Below are 26,527 nucleotides of genomic sequence, written 5' to 3' on the forward strand. Positions count from 1 at the left end.
TTTTCATCCAGATTATGGTGAGGCCCACGCACTAAAAATCTACTGAGTAAAAGGTTATTTAAGAACACCCACCCTTAGGATTTGCTGCTTTCCTCTGCTTTGTATAATTGTAAATTTAATGTCTTTTTGTTTTGGATTGTTGTTCTTGACAGATTAAATTGTTGCATAGACAAGACATAATCTTGGGCTATGGGAATTGCCGGATGCAAAAGAAATCTGTTAGTTGCAGCCCTAATTATTTTCTGCCTTTTCGTCCGTATTTTTAAATTGTCAAGTGTTGTTTTGACCCTGCTCAAGGGCCGTGCTAACTCTATTGCATGGCATCGTGTCATGTGAAGTGATAATATAAATCCTTATATTCTGCAGATATTCTCCATTACTCTTCATGTCTATTAAAGTTCAGGTTAGTGAGGTCAGTACAACACAGCTATGCAGCTGGAGTTGGTTGTGTCTATGAAATGCCCAGTTCTCAAGGGAAGTCAGTTACACGCCTGTGCACTTCAACACTCACACCTGTTTATCAGTATATTGACATTAGAGAAGCAGACTGGTCGTTGCACGTTCCAGTCTTGTGAGAAAAGATGAGAACATGATTCTCCTCCTCTTAGACAAGTTAGAGCCAATAGAAATGTTAGATGTTCATGACGGAAAAGCGTGTATTAAAGAGCCGACCTTCCGGCTGTTCGGGGTGTTTTTGGGCGGTCAACCTGCGTGTTGACTGGACGACTCCCTGCTATCGCGATCGCAGCATTTGTTACCTTACTTGTGATCCAGGAAAATAAATTCCGAGAACGAGAGAAGTTGTTTGACTGAGTTCTTCCGGACGCTACACCAGGCATCCAATAATTGACACACGCTAACAAAAGACACATCCTCATACACAGACAGAAGTAGTAGTTGAGGTACAATAGCCGAAATGTGTCTCCCTTTTCAAAATCATACTGATGTCATATCACTCAGCCCTAATTAACAGCCAGCGAGTATATCTGTCAATACCAATGAAAGCGCTGTGTACATAAACCTACAAACCAGCAGGAGGTGATGCACAGTCATGTTCCTGAAAGGCTCGCAGACATTTATTTTTTCCCCCAGTTGTTGGCCTGCCGGACACCGGCCTGCCAGTAAGCTCTGCCCTGATTTAGTTTGAGCCCTTGGCAGAACAACTTGACTGTAGTACAGTGAGGCGCTTTTCTGGCTGTGACACAGGTCGTCCATATCGGGCCAGACAAAAGTCCACACAGACTTGACGGGCTGCGTCTGTGTTGAGTGAAGTCTCGCCGGACAGCGGCTGAGCTCCTCTTCCTCGCTGCCAGTTAGAGAGGCCATCTGTAAGACTCAGCCGAGCTGGGGGAGGACCCGCCGGGGTCCTGATTAAAGTGATGAGCTGTAAAATGGAGAGGGAGGGGTTCTGACAGCAGGCTGCTGCCTGCTATACGCTGATCCTCATCTTGTGTGCTGGGAGACGAACCTTCCTGCTCTACCTGCTTCCTCCTGTCACTGTAAATAAGTCTGTTTATGTCAACAAGCCTGAGACTGCTGTTTGGTGAAGGCTGTTGGGGTGCACTGCTTTAGTTCTGCTCCCGATCCATCCATCATCATGAGTGGACTGTGTGGGGCTTTTGTACATTTTGGCTAATTGCGCTTTATGTGCAGCACAATTTGTCAATAACCAACGCTTGGTACGCTATCATCTTGGTTGTGTTTGTGTGTCAAGTTTAATGATGCAAATTTTCGGTGTTCAAGCCCTTTGTCAAACAGCATCTGGTAGCATTTGGTCTCTTTCGCTCTCGCTACAGACGTCTGCATGTAAACAGACTGCACTTAAACCCGGATTATGTTTTGGAATACAGAATAGTCAATTAGGGCTGCAACTAACAATTATTTTAATAATCGATTAATCGGTTGATTATTTTTTCGATTAATCGATGAATCGGATAAAACTATTTTTTTATCAAAAAAGCGTTTATTCCAACCCTTTATTCAAAAACAGAAGTGACAGTGCAAAACATCTTCAGAAAGTGCACAAACACGTTGCTCCTTGAACATCCCTGAGCTGTTAATTAAAACAATAAATTGGACTAACACTAAAAACATACACATGTATACTTTACATCTGCCAAACGTGAGCCCTTTTTACTGTAATTGATCCCTCCAGAGGCTGCATTTAGCATACCCTGCTTTATCAACATGTATGAAATACTGGGACAGAGGGAAGCTGTACTGCTACATATAGAGCGTCCTCTTCCTTAAACTCTTTCATTCTGGGTCTCTTATGACCACGACATCACGTTGTTGGCTAAGCCCAACTACGTGATTTGCTTCATTCTACTTTGAGTAAAAAAAAAAAAACCTGCAGCCAGATCCACCGGTGTGCCGGTTTAATGTTAACGAGTGACGGCGTGAACTGAACCAGACCGGGGGGTGACGGCATGTTTCATCACGTTACGTTTTTCTACAAGCAAGACTGAACTGTAACGGAACATAAAGTAACTTTAACAACAATACACAACCAAACACGTTAGCTAACGTGATAGCAAGCTGACTAGCTTCCATTAACAACAAGTTTGAGGAACATGAAGACGCTGATTGGCCAAGACTCGTCAAAGATCTTCTATTTTTGAGAAGATCATGACCTCAGCTTTTCTCGTGTCTCACTCCAATCTCAGAAACGCTGGCCGGCCAGTTACTTTGCTCTTTTTTTTTCTCCGCGACTTATTGCCCGGCGTAATAATCGCGCGACACAACGAATCGATAATGAAATTCGTTGCCAACACTTTTAATAATCAATTTTTGACGATTTCATCAATTCGTTGTTGCAGCCCTACAGTCAATTATTTGAGGATTCTAGAGAACTAAGCAGTGCATTTTGTCAGGGTTTAATATGATGATGTGACAACTGCACTTTGTGAAACAGCCCACGCAGATATAATGACTCTAAATGTCTCAATAATACTATAAAATAGTCGATGCTAATAACAGTGAAATTCTCCGATTCTCAATACCTAATATGGTAACACATTAATAAACAAAAACAAAATAATAATACTAATTTGAGGTATTTCTTTTTTATTTTGATATTTAGATTTCCTTAGCTTTCCTCCAGCTGGCTAACTCACAAACACACACACATTTTCTTTCTTGATCTACACTGTGGGAGTGCTTTTTGTTGTTGTTTGCTCCCAAAGAATTCATCAGAAGAGTCTGTTGATAACCCACAATGCAAAGCATTTGTTATTTGCTGACATAGGCGTTTGTTTTTTGTATCCCGTCTCCTATCTACAACGGTTATTGGATTCTTTTAAACATGGCCACTTTCCCTAACTTTGACCAAGTTATTTCATTCCTTTAAAGTTGTCCAGGTCTTAGCTATGTTCATGTGGTATGATGCCATGTGGCGGATCAGAAAACACTATACATTGGTTTGCTCATTCCGCAGTAATGAACAATGTATCTGCATCTGAGCCAGTTGATCCATTGATCTTCCAGCCCCTTATTTACTTTGAAGGGGAATGAGTCTGCAGTTAATCGGTGCAGATAAAATACAGTTCAGCTCCTGTTCTCGTTTGTGGCCAAGCTCACATGCGCTTGCTTCTGTTTGTTTGCTGCCCGTTTTGAGTGAGACTCATAGCTGTGAAGACCGTGAACTTGACTGTATCGGACGCTCGCGTGAGGAGAGATGTCCGCAGTTTAAATGGGATTGAAGTTATCTGGTGACAATTTGTTGACCTTGAAGTAGGGCTGGGCGGTATGGCCAAAAATTCATATCACGGTATTTTGTAAGATTCTGGCGGTTTCACGGTATATTTTTTTTAAATGAGTAAACACATTGATTCCATTAACAACACCAGTCAACTAGACAGCAGTACTGTCAGCGAGTCGTCCATAGCCGCAACAACAGCAGGCAGCAACATTTACTTTTTACAGACTAATAGTGGGAGTGCAGCGTAGCTACTTACCTGTCAGGGTAACTTGGTTCAGTCATGGTTCACACTTGTTATAAAATTACACCGCCGAATTGCATGCTGGGTAGAGTTTGCGCACAAAAAACCCAGGAAGAGACAGACCGGAAGACACGCCACACAAACAGCTGTTCGGCGCCCAACTTCCCAGGATGCAATTTGGCCGTGTAATTTTGAACCATGAGTGAACCAAGTTGCCCTGACAGCTAAGTAGCTCCACTGCTCCCAGTATTAAACTGTAAAAAAATAAATGTTGCCGCCTGCTGTTCTTGCGGATATGCATGGCTTGTTGACGGCGCTGGTCGCTGACGGCGCCGGTGTCTAGTTGACCGCCGTAGAGCAACAACAGTTGTAATCACCGGTATGACGGTATATGAAAAATTCATACCGTATGGAAATCTGAAACCGGTATACGGTTTGAACCGGTATACCGCACAGCCCTACCTTGAAGCGCACCACACAGCTGTTTTCTTTCTTTTTTTCACTCGTCAGTCAAGTGAAAGTAATAAATAAAAAATAAAAATGTGTCAATATTGTCACATCATGAAAATAGTGTGTGATCTAATGACATACTCTGCTCATGGATCCCACGTCCCGGAGAACTGGAGGAAGCTGCTCTGTACAATAGGCTCTGACAGCGGGGAGGCGGATTGTGTCTCCCTGGGGAGTTTTAAAAGCCCTGCAGTGAGACAGCCACAGGCTCCTCTCCACCAGACTGTCTGTCTGAAAAAGAGGTTTCGCTCGCTATCACGTGATAATAGAGGTTTCGCGCAAAGTGCAACGTTGCACGTGCAAGGAATGTTCAACTATTAAGTGTGTACTATCTTTGATGCAATGAAAGTTTTTGTCAACATGTTCGTGGACGTGCACCACAAGAAACGAGACTAGTCCGGTTACAATGTCAACCTTCTAAGTTGTGCACTTTTGCACGCTGACATCCGTTTATTAGTGCTAGACACAGAGCACATCTGAGACTGATGGTAATGTCGAACTATCGGTGGTACTGGATGAAGAGCCACCAAAGTCCGTCGGAGTCGTCTCCTGCGGACCATGAATGTTAAAACAAAATTCCCAAAGCCGTGCTATTACATTGCCATTAATAAAAACGGTTGACAATGCTTATAATTTCTGTCCAGTATTATCCTTTAAAAGCAAGCTACAAAACCGTGGGCAGAATGTCTGTTCATGAGTCGTTCACGAGAGAATTCCCAAAGTTTACTGTCTAAGTATCAATTTTGCATGCACTAGTTTGGCGTTGCGAGTTGGCATCAAACGATGACTTTTTCCCAAAACACAGACTACCTGACAGAACTGCCAGAAGGTGAGGATGAAATATACTTTCAAAGTGTGAAGTTGTTCCACCATGTGTGATTAGATGGCTTAATATGTTGCTCCCACTTTTTGGCAAGTGCACATGGAGGATGCACACAGCAGCACATTGCCTGTGAAAAGGGTTTACTGATGATTTCCTTCCATTCTACTTTATTCCTTCAGATGTTGGGAGAGCAGTTCACGCCCCGGCACACATCACAGAGAAAGTGGTGCAGCTGTTCAGGAGGAAAAGTGAGTTTACTTTCTTGGCCTCCATCCAGCAGAAGTCCTCCACGTCGGGAGTCATATTCTCCATCCACGAGTCAGAACACAGGTAATCCGTCTGTAATCCTCTTCATTTTGGCCCGCAGCTCCTTCTCTGTGCAACTTTACTTCCACGGGTTACTGCGCACTCCCATTTTAAATTAAATTCTCATCTCACTCACAGCCTGTTTGCAGATGGCTGTTGATGAGGTGTAGTAAAGTAAAGATCAGTGTGAGATTGCTCCACCGCCGGTTTAAGTCGGCGTGTGATGGGAGGGCAAGTCTACGGGTGGAATAATGCACCGTATCCCCCTGTATGCTCAGGGCAGGAAGATAACCTTGCATGTATTGTGTCTGTAAGATGAGTGCGAAGCACCAAGCAATACCAAGCATGCTGATAATGCCGAGTTTTATCGTAGAGTGCTGCATAAACAGACAAACAGCATCCCTGATAACTAGAATGTATGGCGTCGTAACTGAGCTGCGGTGAACGACCAGAGCACAGAAATAGGTACACTTCTTTTTTTCTTCTTCTCTGAGTAATAATTTGAACATTGGTTATCTCTCCCTGGCTGTTTCGAGGAGTCTTATTGAATTTGTTGCAATGGGCTGTATTTTGCTGCAGAATGCGATGGCTGCAGGACATCAGCGAGTGGCAGCAGCGAGCTCACCCCTGCCCCCCTGAGAAACACTACAACTTTGAATTGTTTTAGAAGGGCAGGCAACATTGATTTTTTTCCTCTCCTCCTCTGACAGAAAAAGCCTTCAGTTCTACGAAACACGCAGTCGAAGTGAGCATTCTAGGGGAGCGCGTAAATGCGTTTGCTGTATGTCAAGAAAAAAGGCGAAATCGTCCACAATTGCAGAGATATGGAGAGAGTTGTGAGGGGAATGCTGGTCCTCTTGGTTCAGGACCCCCCCCAAGGGTTAATCGGAGGGGTCGTCGGGTTATTAAAGGGATACATTAAAACAATCCGTCACTATAGTTTTATATAGTCTTTTCTTTACTTTTATCTTATTTTCTTGTGAAATACTGGATTATATCTATTCTACCCTCCGCAGAATGGTCAGTTATCTGCGATTAGGGGTCATGAGCACACATTGCTTGATTTTAAGTGTCACAATACAAAAGCAGTTGTACACCATTGCTCTAAAATGTTGTCACAAGATGAATCCTGTGAAAACTAGCTGCAGGTTTGATTCATCACTCAGACGAAAGCTTTGTTATGATAAATTAGAGTCCCATTGAAACCGAAGCTAGAGCTTCTTTAGCTTTTGTGCTGTGAGTATTCCTCAGTTAAACAGAATATTTGAGTGGTGCACAGTTACAAGAGGGAGTTAAATCAAATCCTTTGAAATCGCAACAACAACGACGTTGTTCAAGTCTTTATGCTTCTAAGAACATTTCGCACATGATGCATGCTTTTACTTCAGGGATATTATGAATGCAGCACTGTTGGAGTATTTTTTTCCTTTGTGCTATTGCTACTTTTATGTAAGCAAAGAATCTTTGCTCACTTGTGTGTATGTGCATGCCTGTGAACTCATTCTTCTTTTTGCAAGCCCATACTGTATGATTCACTCTTGAAGAGATATGTGTTGGTCCCTGCTGTGCTTTTAAGGTGACCCTGAGAATTGCCTTCCACTCTCCTTTCTCTTTCTCTCTCTCTCTTTGTCTCTCTCTCAGTCTCTCGTATTACCTGCACACATAATTGCCACACAGCGGACTGGTCAAACCACAGCCAACTGTACTGTCCTCCCCTTTCAGGCGCAATGACATGCACCGTGTAGCACATGTAGCTCAGAGGAGTGCTCGCACTAAGCAAATGTTGCATCACAGGCACTTAGTCGTGCTCAAACACACTCAGTTGTTGGCCACTGTAATAGATTCCTGAAGCCAGTCTACGACATTTATAACATTCAGATGGCTGTTGTGGACTTTTTTAGGATCTGTTCCCCCAAATTACAAGTCTTATTTTTGTACATAGCATAAGCACAGTTTTAATTTTTAGGGATTCATCAGAAATACAAATCTTGAGGGAATTTAATTTCTACAGCAGAGGCTTTGTTCTCATGCAAATTAATAATCTAGATACCAGTGCATTTTTATAACCCGACTAATATGCACAATGAGGAATATTGTGCATATGGAATATTGCAAGAATTACCAGAGAAACCAAACTGCAACGCCCGGCAGTAAACCAGACACAGACCCCAGCTACAGTATTAGCTTTCCTCCAGAGAGGAGTCGTGCATGCAGGCTTGTTGATGGACCTCAGCATATTAAAACAAATAGAGGTCTCGTGAATCGGGATGCTGTGTGTACCGTGGCCAATCAGAATAGGATGTGAGCGAGCGTCGGCCATGAAATCAAATTAGATGTTTTTAATAAGGTGGATTGTCCAAACTGGCTGCGATGTGGAGCTGAACTTCTGTTGGATGTTTTCTATTCATTCCTGTCTCATTTTGAATTTTCCCACGGTGGCAAATTTCAAATTTGTCAAGTTGAAATGAAGAGGAATCTATACGATGCCTGCTCATTTCACTCCTGGCTGGCTAGAGGGAGATTGCTAGGGAGCTAAACGTTTGCTGCTGGCCGTTGGCTGTTTTGTAGTAAAAGCTGTTCTACTTGAGATGTACGAACAAAGAAAGATGGCAAGTACAGCTCACCCATCACTTAAAGGATGACAGTTTATGGGTACGTGGTTTGTTTGCATGACTTAACAGAAGTGTGCATAAAAATTCGGTGTTGACAGAGTTATTCCAGTTATTACAACTAAATATAAAGACTGCATTAAGTTGTTGTCGTAGAGGATTCTTCCTCTGTCAATAAGACGCAGCAAGGTCAATATTATTCACCATTACAATGAATTATCAGTTCAATGTTGTTATAAAAAATATGAATTATATTTAAATCATGCATTTCTAGGGGGCTCAGTGAGCTCCGTTAATCCCTAAAATGTGGTATTTACCTCTAGGAGAATGTAGAGCTGGCCTACATTTTCTCTCCAGATATTGGTAATTTCATAAAAATCTATGAAATGATATGTTTACATGCATGCACATACGTAGATTGATTCAATTGAGACAATAGTTTAGTTTAAATACACTGGGGTATTCCCAGAAGAAGAATTGTAATACATGTGACTTTGTCTCAGTGGTTAGAATGCCTGTCTTTCTATCAGAGGATCGGTGGTTTGAGCCCCGGCTCCACTTGTCCATGTTGATGTGTCCTTGAGCAAGACACTTAACCCCTAATTGCTCCCTGTTGCTGTGTCTACGGTGTATAGAGCAAAAATGTAAGTCACTTTGGATAAAAGCGTCAGCTAAATGAAATTTTAATTAGTTTGTGCTTGTTCTTATTCATTTTATACAACATTATTGTATATCACTACATCTTGATACATTTTCATCACGATATGATTCCATTGAAGGACAATACATTACCATATTGAATTATCACCCAGCCCTAGTGGTATGTAGCCATACACACATTGTATTTTTTTGCTCAAGTTTTAAGCAATAAGTCCTCCAACCAAAACAATAAAATATGTGACGTGACATTCGCATCCAAAATAACCGATATGAGCGTATTCTGATCCAATGCGTGTACCGGCAAGACTGTCGTCAAAGTGATTCATGACTGTATTCTGATCTGCCACTGCTGTGGATGCGCTTTAGTTAGATTAAGGCACAAGAAGGGAACATTTGCAGTCATGCTTAAAAGAAACCAGATTACTTTTGGTACGAGCAACAAGATATGTAGAATTGTCTTCCGAGTCAAAGTCGGGTTTGTTGACCCATCCATCCATAGTAAACCTCCTGCCTAAGAGGATTTGTGGCGGCATAACAATGTCTTTACACAGTGAGACCTGTGGATTATCCAGAGTAGCAGGATACTGTCTGTAAGAAGAATCATCGCTGTTGAGGTGGCGGATGTTTCAAATGTGGACGTCTCTACTCATAAGCCTGAAACAATCTGCATGGACAGACATCATACGGGTAAAAGAGAAAATGTACTTCCTTTCTCATTAAGCATTCACAGATGAAATACAGACTAGTTTGCCATTTATTTCTTAATTAAAACAGAATACACCCCAAGCCAGTCCCTTTCCTTGTATGCTTTTGATTAAGTAGATATTGGGCTGCAACTCCAGCCAAGCCAAGCCGCAGCAGGCTGCAGTTATTTTGAGACAAGCTATTGTGTGAGTTAGACTCCAACACTGCGAGTGTAATTAAATTTGCCGAGATGGAGTCTTGACTGGCTTGGGGCAGACCTGTGCCCCATTGTGACCGAGGATTTGTTCTGAACCTCTGAATCCCCTCTGAAGGCCCTATTAGAGCTTTCAGCCATTGGCCATTCTTTCCCATTATAAAACAGGCCTCCCATTCAGCCAGCTAACAGACAGCTAGCTCCACCACCGCCAAATCCAATCATACATTCCCTCTGTCCCTTCTTAACTTCTTCGTCTTTCTCTCGGTACAATCAAACCATCCTCTCCTTTCCTCCCACCTCCTCTGCCAGCTCTGCTTTCCCAATATGATAATATCCTCCGCGCCTCTCATCCTCCGCTCTCCTCATCCTCAAAGTGAAAAAAACGTCTAGAATGAAAGCATTTCTGGGTACCCGCTGCAAAAGCAGAAGAAACTTTTCTTTCTTCTTCTTGTGCCCGGCACTAGGGAACGGGAGAGAAGGTTTTATTGATGCTCAAGTAAGCTGAATAGAACAAAGGAAACCTGTTTCTGCCTAGCCAGCAGTTCTCTGGGTCCCGGTAATGCTCTCGTTGTCAGCAAGTGGCAGTAGCTGTGTGATGAACAAACTCAAAGCCCGGTCTCTCCACCGCTCTTCCCACCTGAACACTTAAACAGCCAAGATGCTCCGCCAGCTTCTCCAGCTGCTCTGTTCATCCGTCTGGCCTCTGTCACTCTACAGGTCCGTCTCGCCTTCCTCGCCTCAGTTCACGAGCACCGACAGGTTCTTCTCTTTTATGGAAACATGCTGAGCTGCAGTCAACATGCGGTGGGAGTTGAAAACACGCAGAGATGGAGGAGAGGGACTTGTTCAATTCGACTTTGTGGGGAAAGTTTGGGGATGCTTGTAAATATGGCAAAGTTGGATGCGGGAAATATTCTCCCCAATGTAGAGGTATTTTATACATGAACAGTTAATTGAACATGAGCACAAGCGCAACCCGTATTGATTTTTCTTTTGTCCAAAATCATCACTTAAACCAACATATATAACAGAGAATGTCTTTGATAGTTAAATCCTGAAGTTTAACAGTCAGAACGGACCTTTGTGAAATACTTCTAAATTCCTATCTTACAGTGCAGTTGATCTTGAATTATATACATCACTTGTGCTTTGCTTTGTACAAAAGTGTCAAATAAAATAGAAAGGTGCATTCATCATCAAGGCAAGTGTAGAACACATTTCAACAACAAGGCGATTTAAAGTGCTTCACATAAAAACATTAAAAGCATCAAAACATAATGCAGAAGAAAACAAGATTTATAAACAATTAAGAACATTCTTTAAAACGTTAAACACAGTCAAAAAGCAAAAAATAGAATAAAAGTTTAATTTTTCCAGTTTAATAAATAAAATGCAGTAGCGAGATGCAGAAATGTATTAATATCCTTGAATCAGGTGGACAAATGCTTAAACCAGAGTTATTTTCCTTCCTTCGTTCATGTGACCGATCCGATGCTGGGAGGCGGGGTTAAAGGAAACACTAGTGTGCTTGCCCTGTGTGAAAAGGAAACAGGATTTTAGGGAGTCAAACTTTTTTTGGCAAGTTTGGAAAGTGTTCGGTGCCATGGTGAATCTCCGCCTTGTCTCTGTCAGTTTATTTTATGCTTAAACTTGATCGGTAGAATTTTTCAAAATGTGTTTTGCCTTCAGATGGGATTTGTGTGTGAATGTTATGAGACGGGAAAACCCGCTGGCTTCGATCCTGAACTCCTGGTCTCCCCCGTGGATCAGGGGTGAGGGGTTAGCTTGACCCGCTCACCTCAGACGGATTCCAGTTTCTACACTCCACTCCCTGGATTATAAGAAGGATGCAGTACGTTACAAATGCTGACGAACAATATTTCTCTTTGCTCCTCAAGTCTTCTTCTCCTCAAGTCTTCTTCAGAATTTGAACTAACAGGCTAAAATACAGACTTTTTGTAGTTCTTACTAGGGCTGTCACGATACCAAAAGTATGATTTCGATACGATACCTGCCATAAATATCACGATACTCGATGCTTTCGATACGATAATAGAATACGATACAATACTGGTATATTTATCTATAGTAGTAATAAATAAAACGTCTATATGGTTCCCTTTTTTACCAGCTTGTTCCTGCCCAGCTTTTTGAACACAAATGCTATGATTGCGCTATGATTTAGTAGTCCCATATATATTTAAGTAGCGTCGGTTAAAATAGAAGTGCTCCCTCAAAGTTGAATAATTCTTAATTATCTATTGGTTGTAGGTCCAGGGTCCGAATACTATTGGTACCTATTAGTGAACCCTGCTATAGTGCTTTCGAATTACATATCATTATTTGTTGTTGACATGACTACTTATAATTCATAGAGTTTTTAAAGTTCCCTACAAAAAAATCACTGGGTGGAGAAGCTCTGCTGAAGGATGCCTGAAGAACATAAAAGCCACTGGAAAATAAATTACTTACACAGCACCAGAAAGGCTCAAAAGGGCAATCTTACATTCACCCTGCCCCACACTTCCCAGAAACCTCCACTGTGTGTGTTGTTAGTTTGAATGGCAGGATCCTCCTGAGCCTCCTCGCCCCTGAGACTACCAGGACTCCCTCAACCTATCCAACAGCACTCAGACCCCAGAGGCCTCCACCACCTTGGCTGCCCTTCTCCTCCACAAAGGATGAAGCACAAAAACGCTCAAAAACACACATCTGAAGCCACAAAAGTATCTTTCAACATCGGGATCCTTAATACCACTGATCGTTTTACAGTTTGATGCCTCAAATATAAGAAATCTCAAAATCTAAACTGACATGTACTGTCTCTATAGTCTCGAGGTGTATTTCAACGGGGGTTTTGTTTATTTTCGTCTTTTTATTTCCACTGGAAATTCCTACGGAAAATCCTACTCATTCTACCTTTTCAGTCCATTTCTGAAAATACTTACATACTTTTTCCAAATCATTTGAATGTAGGACTTTTACTTCCAGTAAGTGTTTTGTCCGTATGGTATTGCTACTTTTTCCGCGATAAAGGATCTGAATACTTCCTCCGCCACCGGTGTCTCTTGAGAGTTTTCATGAAGCGAGCTCTCTTGGTCGGTCATTAAAAAAGCACTGCAACCTCGGACAATGGTGATGACTGATTCACAAACCTTTTGTATTCTAAGTAGGCGTGTTAGCTTGCTCACTGATCTTACGCAATCAGAGTTATTCCCGAGCTATGTCTTTTTAGTTTTTTCAGAGAAGCAAGCAAGTGGATGTTTTTTTTAATTACCTCTGTAATTCCTCCTCCTCTGGCTTTTCCATCAATCGTTTTAACCTCATGGCATCACTGCCCTTATGGACCTGATCGCCAGGAACCCGAGGCGGTCCGCCTCCCACTATGCTTTGCTGCCACGCTGAACACACAGTGTACGAGTTAATGCGCTGCTGCTCACCGCATCCCATTGATCTCTATACCTCGAGTTTACGTCTCTCTGCCATCACCGTCCAGAAACTTCATCTAGGGTGGTCTTCAGCTGAAGCACAAGGCCTCGCAACCAATCCTGGTCCCACTGTTTAGGCCCGTAACTGAAGGCATCGCTGCATTTACCACCATCTCCCATTCCACGGACAAGAGTCCGGAGTGTTGAACTCCCTATTGCGCAGATAATTGGATGTCAGCTGTCCTCCATATAAAGAAAGACAAAAGGACCGGATGATGTACAGCCAACCCAGCACTCTCGGGCAGCCACCATTCATTTCCAAAACCTTCCTCTCACGGATGACGCCGGTGCGCTTTGAAGACTTGTCACTTCTACAGCTTCTTCCCACAGCTGTCACCGCACTCCTGAGACCCTCACACAACCCACAATCACCATATCAGGAGACGCGGCCTGCGACCCTGACACCGGGCCTGTTTATTTGTCACTCAGCAGTTTGACTCGTCATAACTACGCCTCTCAGCACATTTATAATACTGTGAGCAGCATGGGCTCGACACCGTCGATGCTATCTGCTAAAAGTTCTTGTATTATGGAGAGGATCCTATAGAGAAGTATCTTTTTTCATTATCAGGTGTGTTGTTGTGTCATGTGACTTGTGGTTGGAAAACAGAGCTAAGAGTTAGAGAGACTGCCGGTGTTGTAAGAGTTAAGGAAGAGTAGCTCAGTGTTGTCAAAAATGTTGTCAATGTCATGGCTGAATATTTAGCTGATTTCAACAATATGGATGCAACACGAGATTTCAAAACAAGACTTCTCCTTGAGCGAGACACACAATGACAATCGGATCAAGCGAAAGTGTGCATAAAAAAACCTTTTTATTTAATTGTGGATTTTTTTCCATTAATGTTGCCAGACACTGCCAGGGGGGCAAACAAGCACTTTGGTGGACGTACATTGACCCGAGTGAGCATGTCGTCTGCAGCTTTTTCAATCAATACTGGAACCATTTTCTAAATTGTTGTCCCCATCAGTCACTTAGGCACAAAAACATGTGGAAATAGGGTTGAAGATCCCGGCAGTTACCCCTTGAAGGGTATTTTATCACATTACATTCATTCCACCACTGTGGAGCCAAGACGGAGATATGGCAGAGATGTTTAATATGTAGACACACATTGTAATGCTTGCATGAAAAAAGGAAAAAAAAAGAAAAAATTGCATCATAAAGCGTTTCCTTGCATTTTCTTTCCTTTGACAATTGCGGTTTTGGTTTACTAGAAAGCCGTGTCCCAGTTCAGGGGTTCTCTCCTCTGAAGTCTACATTCTGAGAACGAATGCATCGTAATTGGCCAACAAAGCCTTCCGCTTCTGAAAGGATTCTCCCAGTGCGGCTCAAAAATCGCAGCAGTTCTTGTCCAAAATTTGGAGCATACGATCGCTATGTCCTTTCTAGCCTCAATGTCCCATCAGCCATTGTCTGCTGGTCATTGTTCACTCGCCATCGTTCAATCCATTACATGTTGACCCTTTTTTGTTGCTTCGTGCTCGTTTGCACACTTTTCAAGTCTCCCATCACATGGACTCGAAACACATTCTAACCATGGAGGAGCCTCTCTCTCTCTGCCACTGCTCGACAACATTTTCTGTTTTCTTTGATATGCAAACATGATTTGTTTTTGTTGTGAAAGCCGTGGAAGCTCACATTAGGGGTCTGTTAGATCCATGCAATGGCCATTAGTAAAATAATGAATACAAAAAGTAAAAGGCTGGTTATGAAAGGATCAGCAGTGAAAAGAAAGCCTTTAAAATGGTGATAAGGCTCATTGTTGTTGTTCTCCACAGAGAAACAGATATGTCATATGTATTGTCTGTCAGGCCACACAATTAGTTACAAATGGACTGCCTGCCAATAGACTATTCCCCTTCATTAAGTATGTTGTCATGGGGGGGGAGGGGGGTCCAATAGCTACCACTAAATGCTTCATAAAGTAAACGCTCGCTGTGAAGTGAATGCCTTTGACGATTATTGAAGAGTCAAATCAGGATAACGGTGTTTCTGTTCGTCCAGTGATTCCAGGCCTCTCCAAAGCCCCGAGGAGGCGAAGTTGGAGAGCTCTTGCGTTCACTTTACTCCTTCGCAAATGACTCCTCTCCAGCTAGCGTCTCCGTCTCCTGCAGCACGGTTCAGACGAGCTGTCGGGCCTTCGCCCGGCGCAGCCCCAGACTGATGTATTCATTTCATTTCAGAGTGATGACATGCTGCACAGAGACAGTGAGCTGCTCAGCCATTCCTATACTGACTCTACCGCTCTCTCTTTCTCTCTCTCCCCCCCTTTTACACATACAAGTGTGAGTAAGTGAGCAGCCGAAGCTCGACGCATGCAAATGCAATTTAAGGTAGTAGAAAAACACTTTCCTGTGTTGCTTGTTAATCTGCTGTGTGATAATTGTTTTAGTAATAACACCGCCTTCTGTGTGGGGGGCTGATGGGCCGTCATTAGCTCTGTGGAAAGGTTTGAACTCGGTTATCTGAACCTCTTTCCCCTAATGTCTTTTGTCTTTTCTTGGTTGCGGCAAATCATTTATAGATATTCATTCTCGTTATGCAGGAGACGGCTGCTCTTATTAACTGAACGTAGAAGCAAACGCACAGGGCTAACATTCTGTTACTCACAAATATTCTTAAAATATGTTTCCAAGGCTTATGAAGACAACAAAATGTGAAAATCTTGTTTTTAAATATGAAAAATGACATTATACATATCAGATATTTCGAGAGAGAGAGAATTAACGACGTTTTCGACTTTGAACTACTGTGCTTTCCATAGTTAAGTGGGCACAGTGTCTCTGTGCAGGGAGGGATTAGAAACAGTGCTTGGTTTTAATTAAGGGGTTTTAGATAATCTGTCGTTTGCCTTGTTTACAACAACTGTTCGTGTTTCCCCGTCGGACTCGCGTTCACAGATCTCAGCGATCAATTTCGGGGAGTGAAACGTTATCAAGACGGATAGAAACCTCCTGCTCTTGCGTCTCTAACTCAGAGGACATTCATCATCACGTCATGCAGTTGAGCTGCGAGGCGAAGGCCATCGATTTAATGTGTACCTTATCGGTGTGAACTTTATATCTTGATACATCATCCTTAAGTGTGTTTGGTGTTTTGTTTGTCTGCGTCCCACTCAGTTTCATTCACTTTCCAAACAGAACGTTGGTAGAATATGCCTCCTCTCAGCCTCCATTGACATTCTCTGGAGTGGGTCCACTCTCCCTCCTCATACATATGCATGAGAGCTGTTGAGCTTTGGTATTGGATGGGCTTGATCCCTGTGTGTATGTGTGCAAGCCTGTGCGTGTCTAAATCTATTGGAATAGTCGAGGTTCTGGCTCGGTCCGAATTAAGTATCGGGGAGGTGTGTGTGTGTGTGTGTGTGTGTGTGTGTGTGTGTGTGTGTGTGTGTGTGTGTGTGTGTGTGTGGCCGGGGTTCCAGTGTTGGGGTCATTGTCAGCCGCGGGTGAAGCTGAAATGTCATGACTGGCTGCCTGCGGCTCTCGGGCTGCCGGGCTCATAAGTTAGCTGGCTGATGAGGCTGGAGTGTGAGAGAGGCACGTGGTGCTGAGACGAGCGCCTGCATCGCACCACCAAGTGATGGGGAGAAAGGGAAACCAGTGCTTAAATACCAGTACTGCCCTTGTTCACATGTTGGTGTACTAGGAGACATTTTTCCTCCACCAAGAAAACTTCAAAGATTTTGACAATGCAAATCCACATCATATTGGACTATTATTATTACTGTAGATAACGCCCAAAAAGCCACAAGACAAAACTGTCTGTAGTTTATTAATAGTTGTATTATTTACCCAAAACCCAGCCATCAACCAAGCTTTTAATTCCCCTTGAAATATTTACCCTGTGAGGTCACACTAAATGAAAAGAGCAGATCCAGAAAACGTTTTGAATAAAGTTGTATTAGTTGTAGTTCATTCATGTTTTTAAACGAGCCCTCGTTCTCCCACTTCCTCCCTCCCGTGCGTCGGCTCGTCCAGATGCTCTCCACATTGTTTTTTATTTTCATGCGGCCTATAATGGAGGAGAAAGCACCCAGACATCTTGACATGAAAAGGGGAAAAAAGAAAAGAAAAGAAAGAGTACCAGCAGCTTTTTTAGAAGTGCCGACGTGCAAGAATAAGCCGCGGTATTCCAGAGAGTAACTCGGAGAGGTGCCTGGACCAGTGAGGACCAGCTCACTTTGAGCACTCAATGAAGCTGAGACAAAAATATCTTTATTTTTTTGATAAGCTGTCAGACATCTTTTCACACAAAGCTGGCACTGAGCGGTTACCTCAGAAGCTGTTTGATGAAACACCAACTTGTTTGAACTCGCATTATTATTGTTTGTTAGCTGAGCAATGAACGAACGGTGTGTTTGTCAGCAAATCATTGTAGTCTATATGACTGAGTTTGCTCATGGATCACAGCTAGAATGATATTGCCTGCAAGATTGAATTATATTCCATTTTCATTGTTTAATGACGGTTTGTTTCTTTTCCTGCAAGCATGATGAGGTTGGCTGTTTTTACTGTATGGTCCTTTTTGTTATCAGTTTTTACAATCATAACAGCAAAATTCTCAAGATGTTTTGTCCAATTCAGGTGACAATTTGCCCTCGATTGTGACTTTTGTAGAAATGTCTGTGATCCGAATGACCCGTCTCTTCTCCAGCGCAACTGTGTGTCCAAATGTTCCACTTCTGCATGAGACATGTCGACTTCTAATTGTCAGATTCTGTATTCAGTATTTTCTTTACTAATTGTGTCCCTCAGAGGACGACATATTTCCACGCTGGAAACTTTTCTTTCGTGCCACCCCGGAGTAAAAATGTCTCCTTCTCATCTCTCTGCGTACTGTTGTGTTTCTGATCCAAATGATAAAAAATATTTTGATTTCAAAGAGACACGCTGACGGGTGACAGTTGCTCATGCTATAAATACATTATTCACTAAGAGCCTAATAACATCGCGCCCATATAATGCCATTAGTTAATTCTTCAGCAGAGTTTTAATGTTTCGTGTAGGGGAATTAAGAATATATATATATATATATTTAATCAGTAAAATGAATGAAAATACAAGAATATACTAGTCTTAAATTATCAGATGACATAAGCAGATTGCTTGTTTTTTTTATGACAAGCAGATGAAATCTGAAAGATATTCAGTTTACAGTACTCAAAAAGCTTTTCTTTTTCTTTTTTAATTAATGAAAAGGTTCATTCTATGGTATTGTTTCAGTATCCGTAACGAGATACTTTAGGGAGACATCATATCAAGTCATAGAGCTCCAGACGGGCCTGTTTTCCCTTGTGAGCCAGTGGAAAAGATGTAAAACATCATCTTCCTTCAAATATAATTCACGTACCTGCTTTGGACAAGACTGTGTGCACGCAATTCTGACTGTTTTCAACAAGTTCAGATGTTCCTCCGCCCCCGACCAGTCTAGGGAAAAAAATGTGTCTCTTTCTCTCTGACCTCCTTTTTCCCCCTCTGCAGCTACTTTGAGCTGGAGAGCAGCGGGGTGAGGGAGGAGATCCGCTACCACTACCGCTTCAAAGGCAAGCCGCGCTCCGAGTCCTTCCCCTACCGCCTCGCTGACGGCCAGTGGCACAAGATCGCCCTCACCATCAGCGCCACACACCTCCTGCTGCACGTCGACTGTAACAGGTACAACACAAACACACACACACACATTAATGTCACAAGTGGTACATTATTTCCACCGTGCTCCTTTTCTGAAGTGACACATCTAATGAGCCGTCTGTGTTCATCAAGGTCAATATTTGTTCTTGACTGCCTCAGCACGGATGGCGGGTCGTTAACGGGGCTCGACAATGAAACATCCAAGGACAAATTAATGCATACACTCAAACAGCGCTTTACAAGAGAGGCTGTATCTTTGTCCAGCCTGGAGGATGTGTGCTCAGCTCACACTGTTCCATAATCAAGTGGAAGGTAACAATGACATAATCGCTACATTGATTGGGCGTTGAAGGGCCTTTTCAAGAGCAGCGCTCAGTCAGAGCTGATCTATAAACATGCACTTCAGCTGTGACAATCCTTCTCCGTCCTCTTCCTCCCTCCCGAGAGCCGGGAAGGCATCACTTGTTCTTTTTGCCGTCGCCAGACAGACGCGCACGTGAACCAGCGGTGTACATCTGAGTGGAGGCTGAGCTCCGTTACCTCGCGCTGATGAAAAGCTGTATGATTTACATGTGGGTCGGGGGGGTCTGCGTTGTAGTATTGATTCTACCCAGACGCCCATTATTCCCATCAGGCCGGTGGTTTGTCGATTTAATTATCGTTGCGCTGGCTGCAGTGAAGATGAAAGAGATCATCAGAGTGTTATTGGGGAGAAAAGCTCAAAAGGTAATTGGATTCAAATTGGAATCAAAACTTTTTGCTCTCTTACAATGCTTTATGATTAAGAGTCAGCTAATTAAGACGTGGTTGGACGGAATGGGCTGGGTTCACGTGAAATCAGGCGGATAGTAGACGGCAAAACAGGATTTCATATCAGTGGAAGAGAGCAGGAGAATAACTGCAAACAGAAACGGTATTGCCTTTCGAAGTAAAAAATATCGTCCCCCCGCAACAGAATACTGTCGAAAGCTAGTCAAGTTTGCAATGCAAAAGTATTAGAAAGCTGCATTTTAAAGGAACATGCATTACTATTTTATTTATTTGTTTATTTTGCAGGGACAATGCACACTAATCAACAGTAAAACTGTAAGTGAGCCAGAGTTAGCCAGAGTTAGCCAAAGAGGCTAATTTTCATCTGCTGTCCGTGGCCAGATTTTTTCCCTGCATGAAATAGGACACGGAATCATTGTATTTAGTATCGCCAAGTGCGTTTTGTTTTGCCGCCCTTTCGTTCTGTTTCCCATCTGCCCGGTTCTCTGTAAAAGCAGCATTAGTGGCGTTCATCATCATGGTACCAAACTGAAGGTTGATACTAAGCTGTTTTAAGGGGAGCCGATTTAAATCCTCCGTTTGAGGACTACTTCACCCAAAAAGAGACCATTTGTACATCAATTACTCACCTTGAAGAAAACGTTGTTATCCTCACATGTCTCCACGGAGAATTGATATTGAGACAGATATTGATATTGATATTGAGATGCATTTGTTTGGGAAGTACCCAGCATATGACTGGATCAATTAGATGTGGATAATACTGCATAAGTTGAGTGAGAGTTTGCAAACAGATGTTTTGGTACGTCTTTGCTGTTGTTCATGGCCCCCATTTATATCCAATCATCGAGACTTATTATTGTTTTTTTAATACCCTTTACGAGGTGTGCAAGAAAAACAAAGTTTTCTTCAAAATATCAATGTAACGCCAGGTGAGTAATTGATGCACAAATGGTCATTTTGGGGGAAAATCTACTCAACAAATGACAAATAGATACAATAAACATTCAAAGTTTTACTCCAGAATAACTACACAAAGCACAACTGCAGCCTGTGGGTGTCGTCATATATAACACACAGAGGAAAGAGTCCGTTGTGGCAGGAAGCTTTGGACAGAATATTTTCCAACAACAGAAGAAGACCTTCATGCAGAGCAAGCTCAAAGGACAGGTGGATGCAAATGTCACCGTGGTTACCAAGCGCCTCCCACCAGAGATGCAGAAAGGTCAACCAGCTCATCTGCAGCCGCGCTCCACTCTAATCTCTAATGTTTTCCCCCCAAATGCATTTCGCCGTGACCTGCAGCGCCAGCTGACACCACCTGCTGGTAAATCAGTTTCCACATGGCCTTCAAAGTAGCAATCACAGCTCGTGATACCTGTCATCCGAGAAACACAACAGCACTTTAGGCTGATGTGACCCCAACCCCCAGGCGATACCTCTGAACCCATGGCGAGACTCTCCAGCTGTCGTATCAAACTGTTGTGTTTGTTTGGGCAAAACTAATTTAAATTATAGCCGCAGCAGTGAGTCAGGGCCTGGTATTTTGAGGAGGCAGAAGAAGAAAAATGAGGCAGATGAAAGAATGGAGTCAAATCAGAAATACAGGAGGATGCATCAACGAAACCATCTGGACCATAATCATTGTTAAACCTTGAAGTTACGCATCTCTAATCCACACAGCACAATAACGGGATAACAGGATTGATTGATATGACTCAAAATACTGCCAACATTTATACTTTTTTAGCTACAATTAGGAAATTTACCAGACTGCAGCTACCATGACACCAGCATTGGAGATTTATTGAGCAAGAATGTGCAGTAGCTGTTTGCAGTACTGTTGACACTAACATGTTTTGATGCATTGTCGTCTCAACCTGGCAGCTCACAAAGTCGTTTGAGGAAGTTTGAATAAGCCATGTGCAAAGTTTTTTTTTTTTTCATGCATGGGAAGGACGATTTCCTCTCATGAATAATCAAAATGACAATAATAATAATAGCATCCACAAAAACAATAGGGACCTGCAGCAGAACATCTGGACTCTTAATTACAGAAAAAAACACATCAGCTTAACTGTTTATCCACTGTATTTATTCAGTTTGGCACTGTCCACATAGCATTTGGCTTTTCACTAAAATGACAAAGACCTCTGCAGCATTGGCTCAAATCATTCACCATCACAGGTGTTTATTATTTACAGGAACCCATCAAGCAGATGTGCAAAGGATACAAAAAAGCCCCATTAAACCCAACTATATGTCCTCTCATTTGATACAGACGTTTCGGTAGAATAGAATATGTGCATGTTTTTCTTCATTAGTGATAAAGCTTGTTATTCGGGTGCCTTTGTATCGCTGACAAACACCGCAGAGAGCAGAATATGTCCAGAATTACCAATCAGACTTTCCCAGAGGATGCTGATGAGTAAAGTGTATATGATGACTGGATTCAGATTAGTTACAAAGAAAGGCAGATTTTTTTACTATTATTTGCATACTGATTGTTCAGAGTGTCTTTCTTCAAGGTTCCTGAAGAAAACTAATGCTGATGAAGTCATCTCTAACAAATTTAGAATTTCAAGTGTACGTTTTTCCCCTTAGATGTTCTCCAATTACTTTGACAGCAACCAGGTAAATTTGGTTTTGATGGCAACGACTAAGCTTGAAAAAAAATATCTTTATCTGACCTGTTCATCTCACTCCTCTTAAGTGTTGGGAATGATTTCTCAAAGCAAATTGGCAGCTCCATTACCGCAATTTGGTTTTTGCACTAAACAGCACTTCATTGATTTCAAGGCTCAATAAATATCCGTAAATGTGAAAGGGCACAGCGCATACTCACATCTTCACGTAGACTTTTTACCGTGTTGCTTTGGCCTCGACAGCTCTCGCTTTTATTGATGCCCGTTTCACTCTTGAGCTGTGACATACACAGATTGATGTAATAAGAGGAGACAAAAGTCTAAATGGAAACGAAAGCACTCCAAAGTATACTTCCCCTAATACTTCAAAACAAAAGAAGAAAGGCGCACAGTATCAAATATTGAAATGAAAACTAGAAGATTCTTTTTTTTAAAGGAAATGTAAAAGTTTAGAGGAGAGACATGAATACAAGATAGGAGGTATATAAGGTTCAGTCAAACGCAGCGCAGCATTCATTGTTGATCGCCTGTCCAAGACAGTGGGAATGAAGTCATGAATTCAGACGCAAACTGTTGAAATGTCTTTGACCCCTGGTGCTCAACATCATTAACGTCATTGTTTGTTGCTCATCTGTGCTCTGTTATTTACAGACCACAATCCATCTATTAAAGTTGAAGTGAAGTTTTCTTTCTTCTGTATTCTCCCTACTTTGGGATTGATTTGCATGTCTATTTTGTATTAATTATATATGGACAGGGGACAAAAATAGATACATAATTTGGAACTTTTTTTTGGGAGGGGGGGGGATTCAACACACTAATTGGAATAATCCCAGTGTTTTTTTTTCAATTGGATAATTTGTCAAATGGAGCATTTCAGATTTGTTTTTGTGAGCCAAATCCGAGAATTGTCACCATTATCCTGTATTTGACTGACGTGATCCATCTGGATATCCCTGCTACACCCGTCTGGGTCTTTTACAGCTTGTTTGTTACAAGAAGCAAATCCCCCGGCTTTCTGCAGGGCAACGGTTTTGAATTTAACTGCCATTTAGTTTGACAGCGCCACAAGAGCCAGTGCGCCGGGATGAAGGACTCTTACCTTCGGGTGGGGATTTGGTCTTAATCTCAAGGTGGATCAGAAATTTGAGAGTTCACCGAAATTCCCCCGTGTCGGTTTTTCTTATCTGTCCTTTTGTCTGAGTTCGATCGGAGGAAAACATCAAAAGCTAAAGACATGGGGGCAACATGCTAGGGGAGCACAGAGAGGCAGTGTTGCCTTCAGCAGCCGGTCAATGGACATGGTTACTTCTGTAAAGAGGAAAGGTCATCCAGAACAAAGCGAAGGGGAAATCTTCCATCTGCACAAAAATGAAGATTCATGAGCAGGGTAACGGTAATAATGCCATATACAATAAAACTACATCCCAATCATTCAAAAACCCAACCCAACAATCACCTTAATAAGCTCGATTAACACTTCCGAGTCACGTAATGCAGATCTTTTACGCAATGTTTCTATTAATTGCTCGGCGAAAAAACGGCACAAAAATATGGTTTAGATGTTGGTGGACGCTCCAGACGCTCCACTTCCGCGTCCTTGTTCTGTGAGATCCTACGTGAATCTCACAGGAACTCTGAGCCGGTGATGTGTGTGTCGAGCTCCGCCTTTCACCATGATTTGTCGATTCGTGTGTCCGTCGACATTTTGTGTAACACCAACCAATGAACACTAAGGAAATCCCTAAGGACCTACCCACACACTGCAAAAAAACTGCTGTTTTCATTTAGAAAGACGGCCGCTCGGATCAGATCAGCTGTTCAGGATTACTCTGTGCAACGCAACACACGACCACACGCTGGTAAAGAGTACAAAGAGTTCTTGTTCTGAAAACTGTTGTTGAAGAACTGAAACTGAAACATGCACATTGTGTAAATGTTGCGCACTTGGACACAGGAGATCCAGGCGTGCATGGTTTTTTAAAGAATTTCTTTACTAACAGGAGCAACAGTACACGAACACACTGAAAAGTACAGAAACACACTGGTCAGCTCCACACTACATACTTCATGCTATTCTAGACCAATCTGAAACAGTTTATTATACCTATATACACATATCAACTTATATTATCACTAACAATTTCATTCACACTGGCGACATTCAACACTTCACGCAACTGTCACTCACAGGCTACAGATGGTTACTACGGTTACTAGCTAGCTAAGCTAAGTGATTCATTATATTCCGGACACGTCATGACATTCAACTTCCAAACAGACATACATTCATATTTGCCTTCCAAACAGTTATGCCCATGTGTCGCTACTTTTATACTATTTAATCACTTTCACCCACCTGAAAAGTACAGAAACACACTGATCAGCTCCACACTACATACTTCATGCTATTCTAGACCAATCTGAATAGCGCGAGCGCAGCTTTTCCCCAAAGGACCCCTGAGCTGACCCATGTCTTTGCCTGAACTTAAATCCATGTAACCGACATTAACCTCACATCATTCAAACCTCCGATAAACAGATAAACAAACAGATGCCAGGTGAACAAACAAAATAATTAACAATCAATAAAAATAATAAACAAATGAGAATATGGGGGGGTCCATGTCCAGTTCTTATTACAGGTGCAATGTTAATGTGGGCCCCACATAAACATAGTAGATAGTTTGTTTTTGTACATAGTACATATTTTGTTCTTGTTCTGAAAACAGACTCAAATATATAGTAAATATTTAGATTGACAACTAAAACTGTTGTAATGTTAATTTTTCATTTGCACACACCCCATGAAGCTTGGTCTGTAGTATGAAATCATTACTCAGTCCCATTTTATCTCAGTCTCTCACAACACTTCTACTCAAAAAACGACAATACAACATTTGATATTTTACATTTATTTACATTTATCTACCATTGTATTCATATATTCCACTGCTTTTGTGAACCTAAGACCTTCGGTATACCAATTTCAAGCACCAAAGCAGTTCGTCCACATGAGTAAAGAAAGGTATGTTTTCAGCTTCATATTATCTCAGAATAATAATATATAGATACATTGATAATAAGGAAGTATATTGTACACTGTGAACAAATACTTTGATGCTATTAACAACATTGTCACTTTATCTAACTTTATTTATTTTTTCTCTATATTCAATTGAATTCGGTTTATTTTGCATAGCCCAAAATCACAAATTACAAATTTGCCTCGGAGGGCTTTACAATCTGTACACATACGGCATCCCTGTCTGTATATGCACTTCTTATTATTATTACATTTTTTAATATATGTCTTATTATTTAATTATCTTTACTTTTATGTATCTCTACATCTCTCCTTGTTGTCTGTGTGCTGCTGCAAGAACTGAATGTAGCCTCTAAGGATCAATAACATTTTTCTAATCTTATGGTATAATAGTTGCAGTCTTACTGAAGGTATCGGTTTTTCAGTACTGCAGTGCGTGTCAAGGGTCGGTTCTGTACTGGAGCTGAAGTTAGATGTCTTATTGTTGTAGATGTGACCGTCGTTCCTCTCAGTTCTGATAAGCTCACCTCTTCGTTGCAGAGATTTTGACTATCCTGTCCACTAAGTCACGCAACTCAAGCCTCCAGTCCGTCCTCTTAACGACTCAGTAAACCCTCTGGTGCCTCCAGTCCGTCACGTACATGCTTTTGCACTTTGTGTGTGTGTGCTGGCTGGGCGGCTGTCCCAAAGGTTGCTCTGAAGGAAACCCCCCCATCTGGCTGTGTTCATCCGAGTTCAGTTTTTATGAAATGTTTGCAGTGGGTGTTATGGAAATGTTAACAATAGGAGCAAAATCTAAATCTAGGATTCAAAGGGATCTATTGGCGGAAATTGAATATGATATTTATGACTATGCTTTCATATGTGAAATGTCACTCAAAAGTAAGAATCGTTGTTTATTTTGTGAGCTAAGAATGAGCAAACACCGGGTGGAAGGCCACACACATGAAGATTTGCAGTTGCACTTTGTTTATGAAGAGGACATTTGACTGGACACTTAACTTAAAACCATCTCGACGGACGTGAGACTCGACTCCGCACCTGGCCCACCGAATGAAGGGAAGTCTAACCAATGTTGACTTAAAGGACCACCAGGCTGCCAAAAGGTTGTGACATATTGACATTGACAGAAGAAGCTACTGCAGCAGACCGGTCCCATCCAGCATTTGCTGCAATACCTGCGAAAAATGATG

The 26,527-nt window shown here is 42.1% G+C and overlaps 1 protein-coding gene across 1 annotated transcript in view; it reads left to right on the forward strand.

Moving 5' to 3' along the window:
• Positions 1 to 26,527, forward strand: part of LOC306735257 (protein kinase C-binding protein NELL1-like) — a gene marked incomplete at its 5' end in the record, with an annotated part of 216,717 nt that overhangs the window by 25,447 nt on the left and 164,743 nt on the right. Inside the window, 2 exon segments of the mRNA XM_079216712.1 lie at positions 5,454 to 5,604; positions 18,726 to 18,896. Of these exon segments, the coding sequence (XP_079072838.1) occupies positions 5,454 to 5,604; positions 18,726 to 18,896 (322 nt within the window).

The sequence above is a fragment of the Taurulus bubalis genome (assembly GCF_910589615.1).
Source record: "Taurulus bubalis genome assembly, chromosome: 4".
Lineage (NCBI taxonomy): Eukaryota > Metazoa > Chordata > Actinopteri > Perciformes > Cottidae > Taurulus > Taurulus bubalis.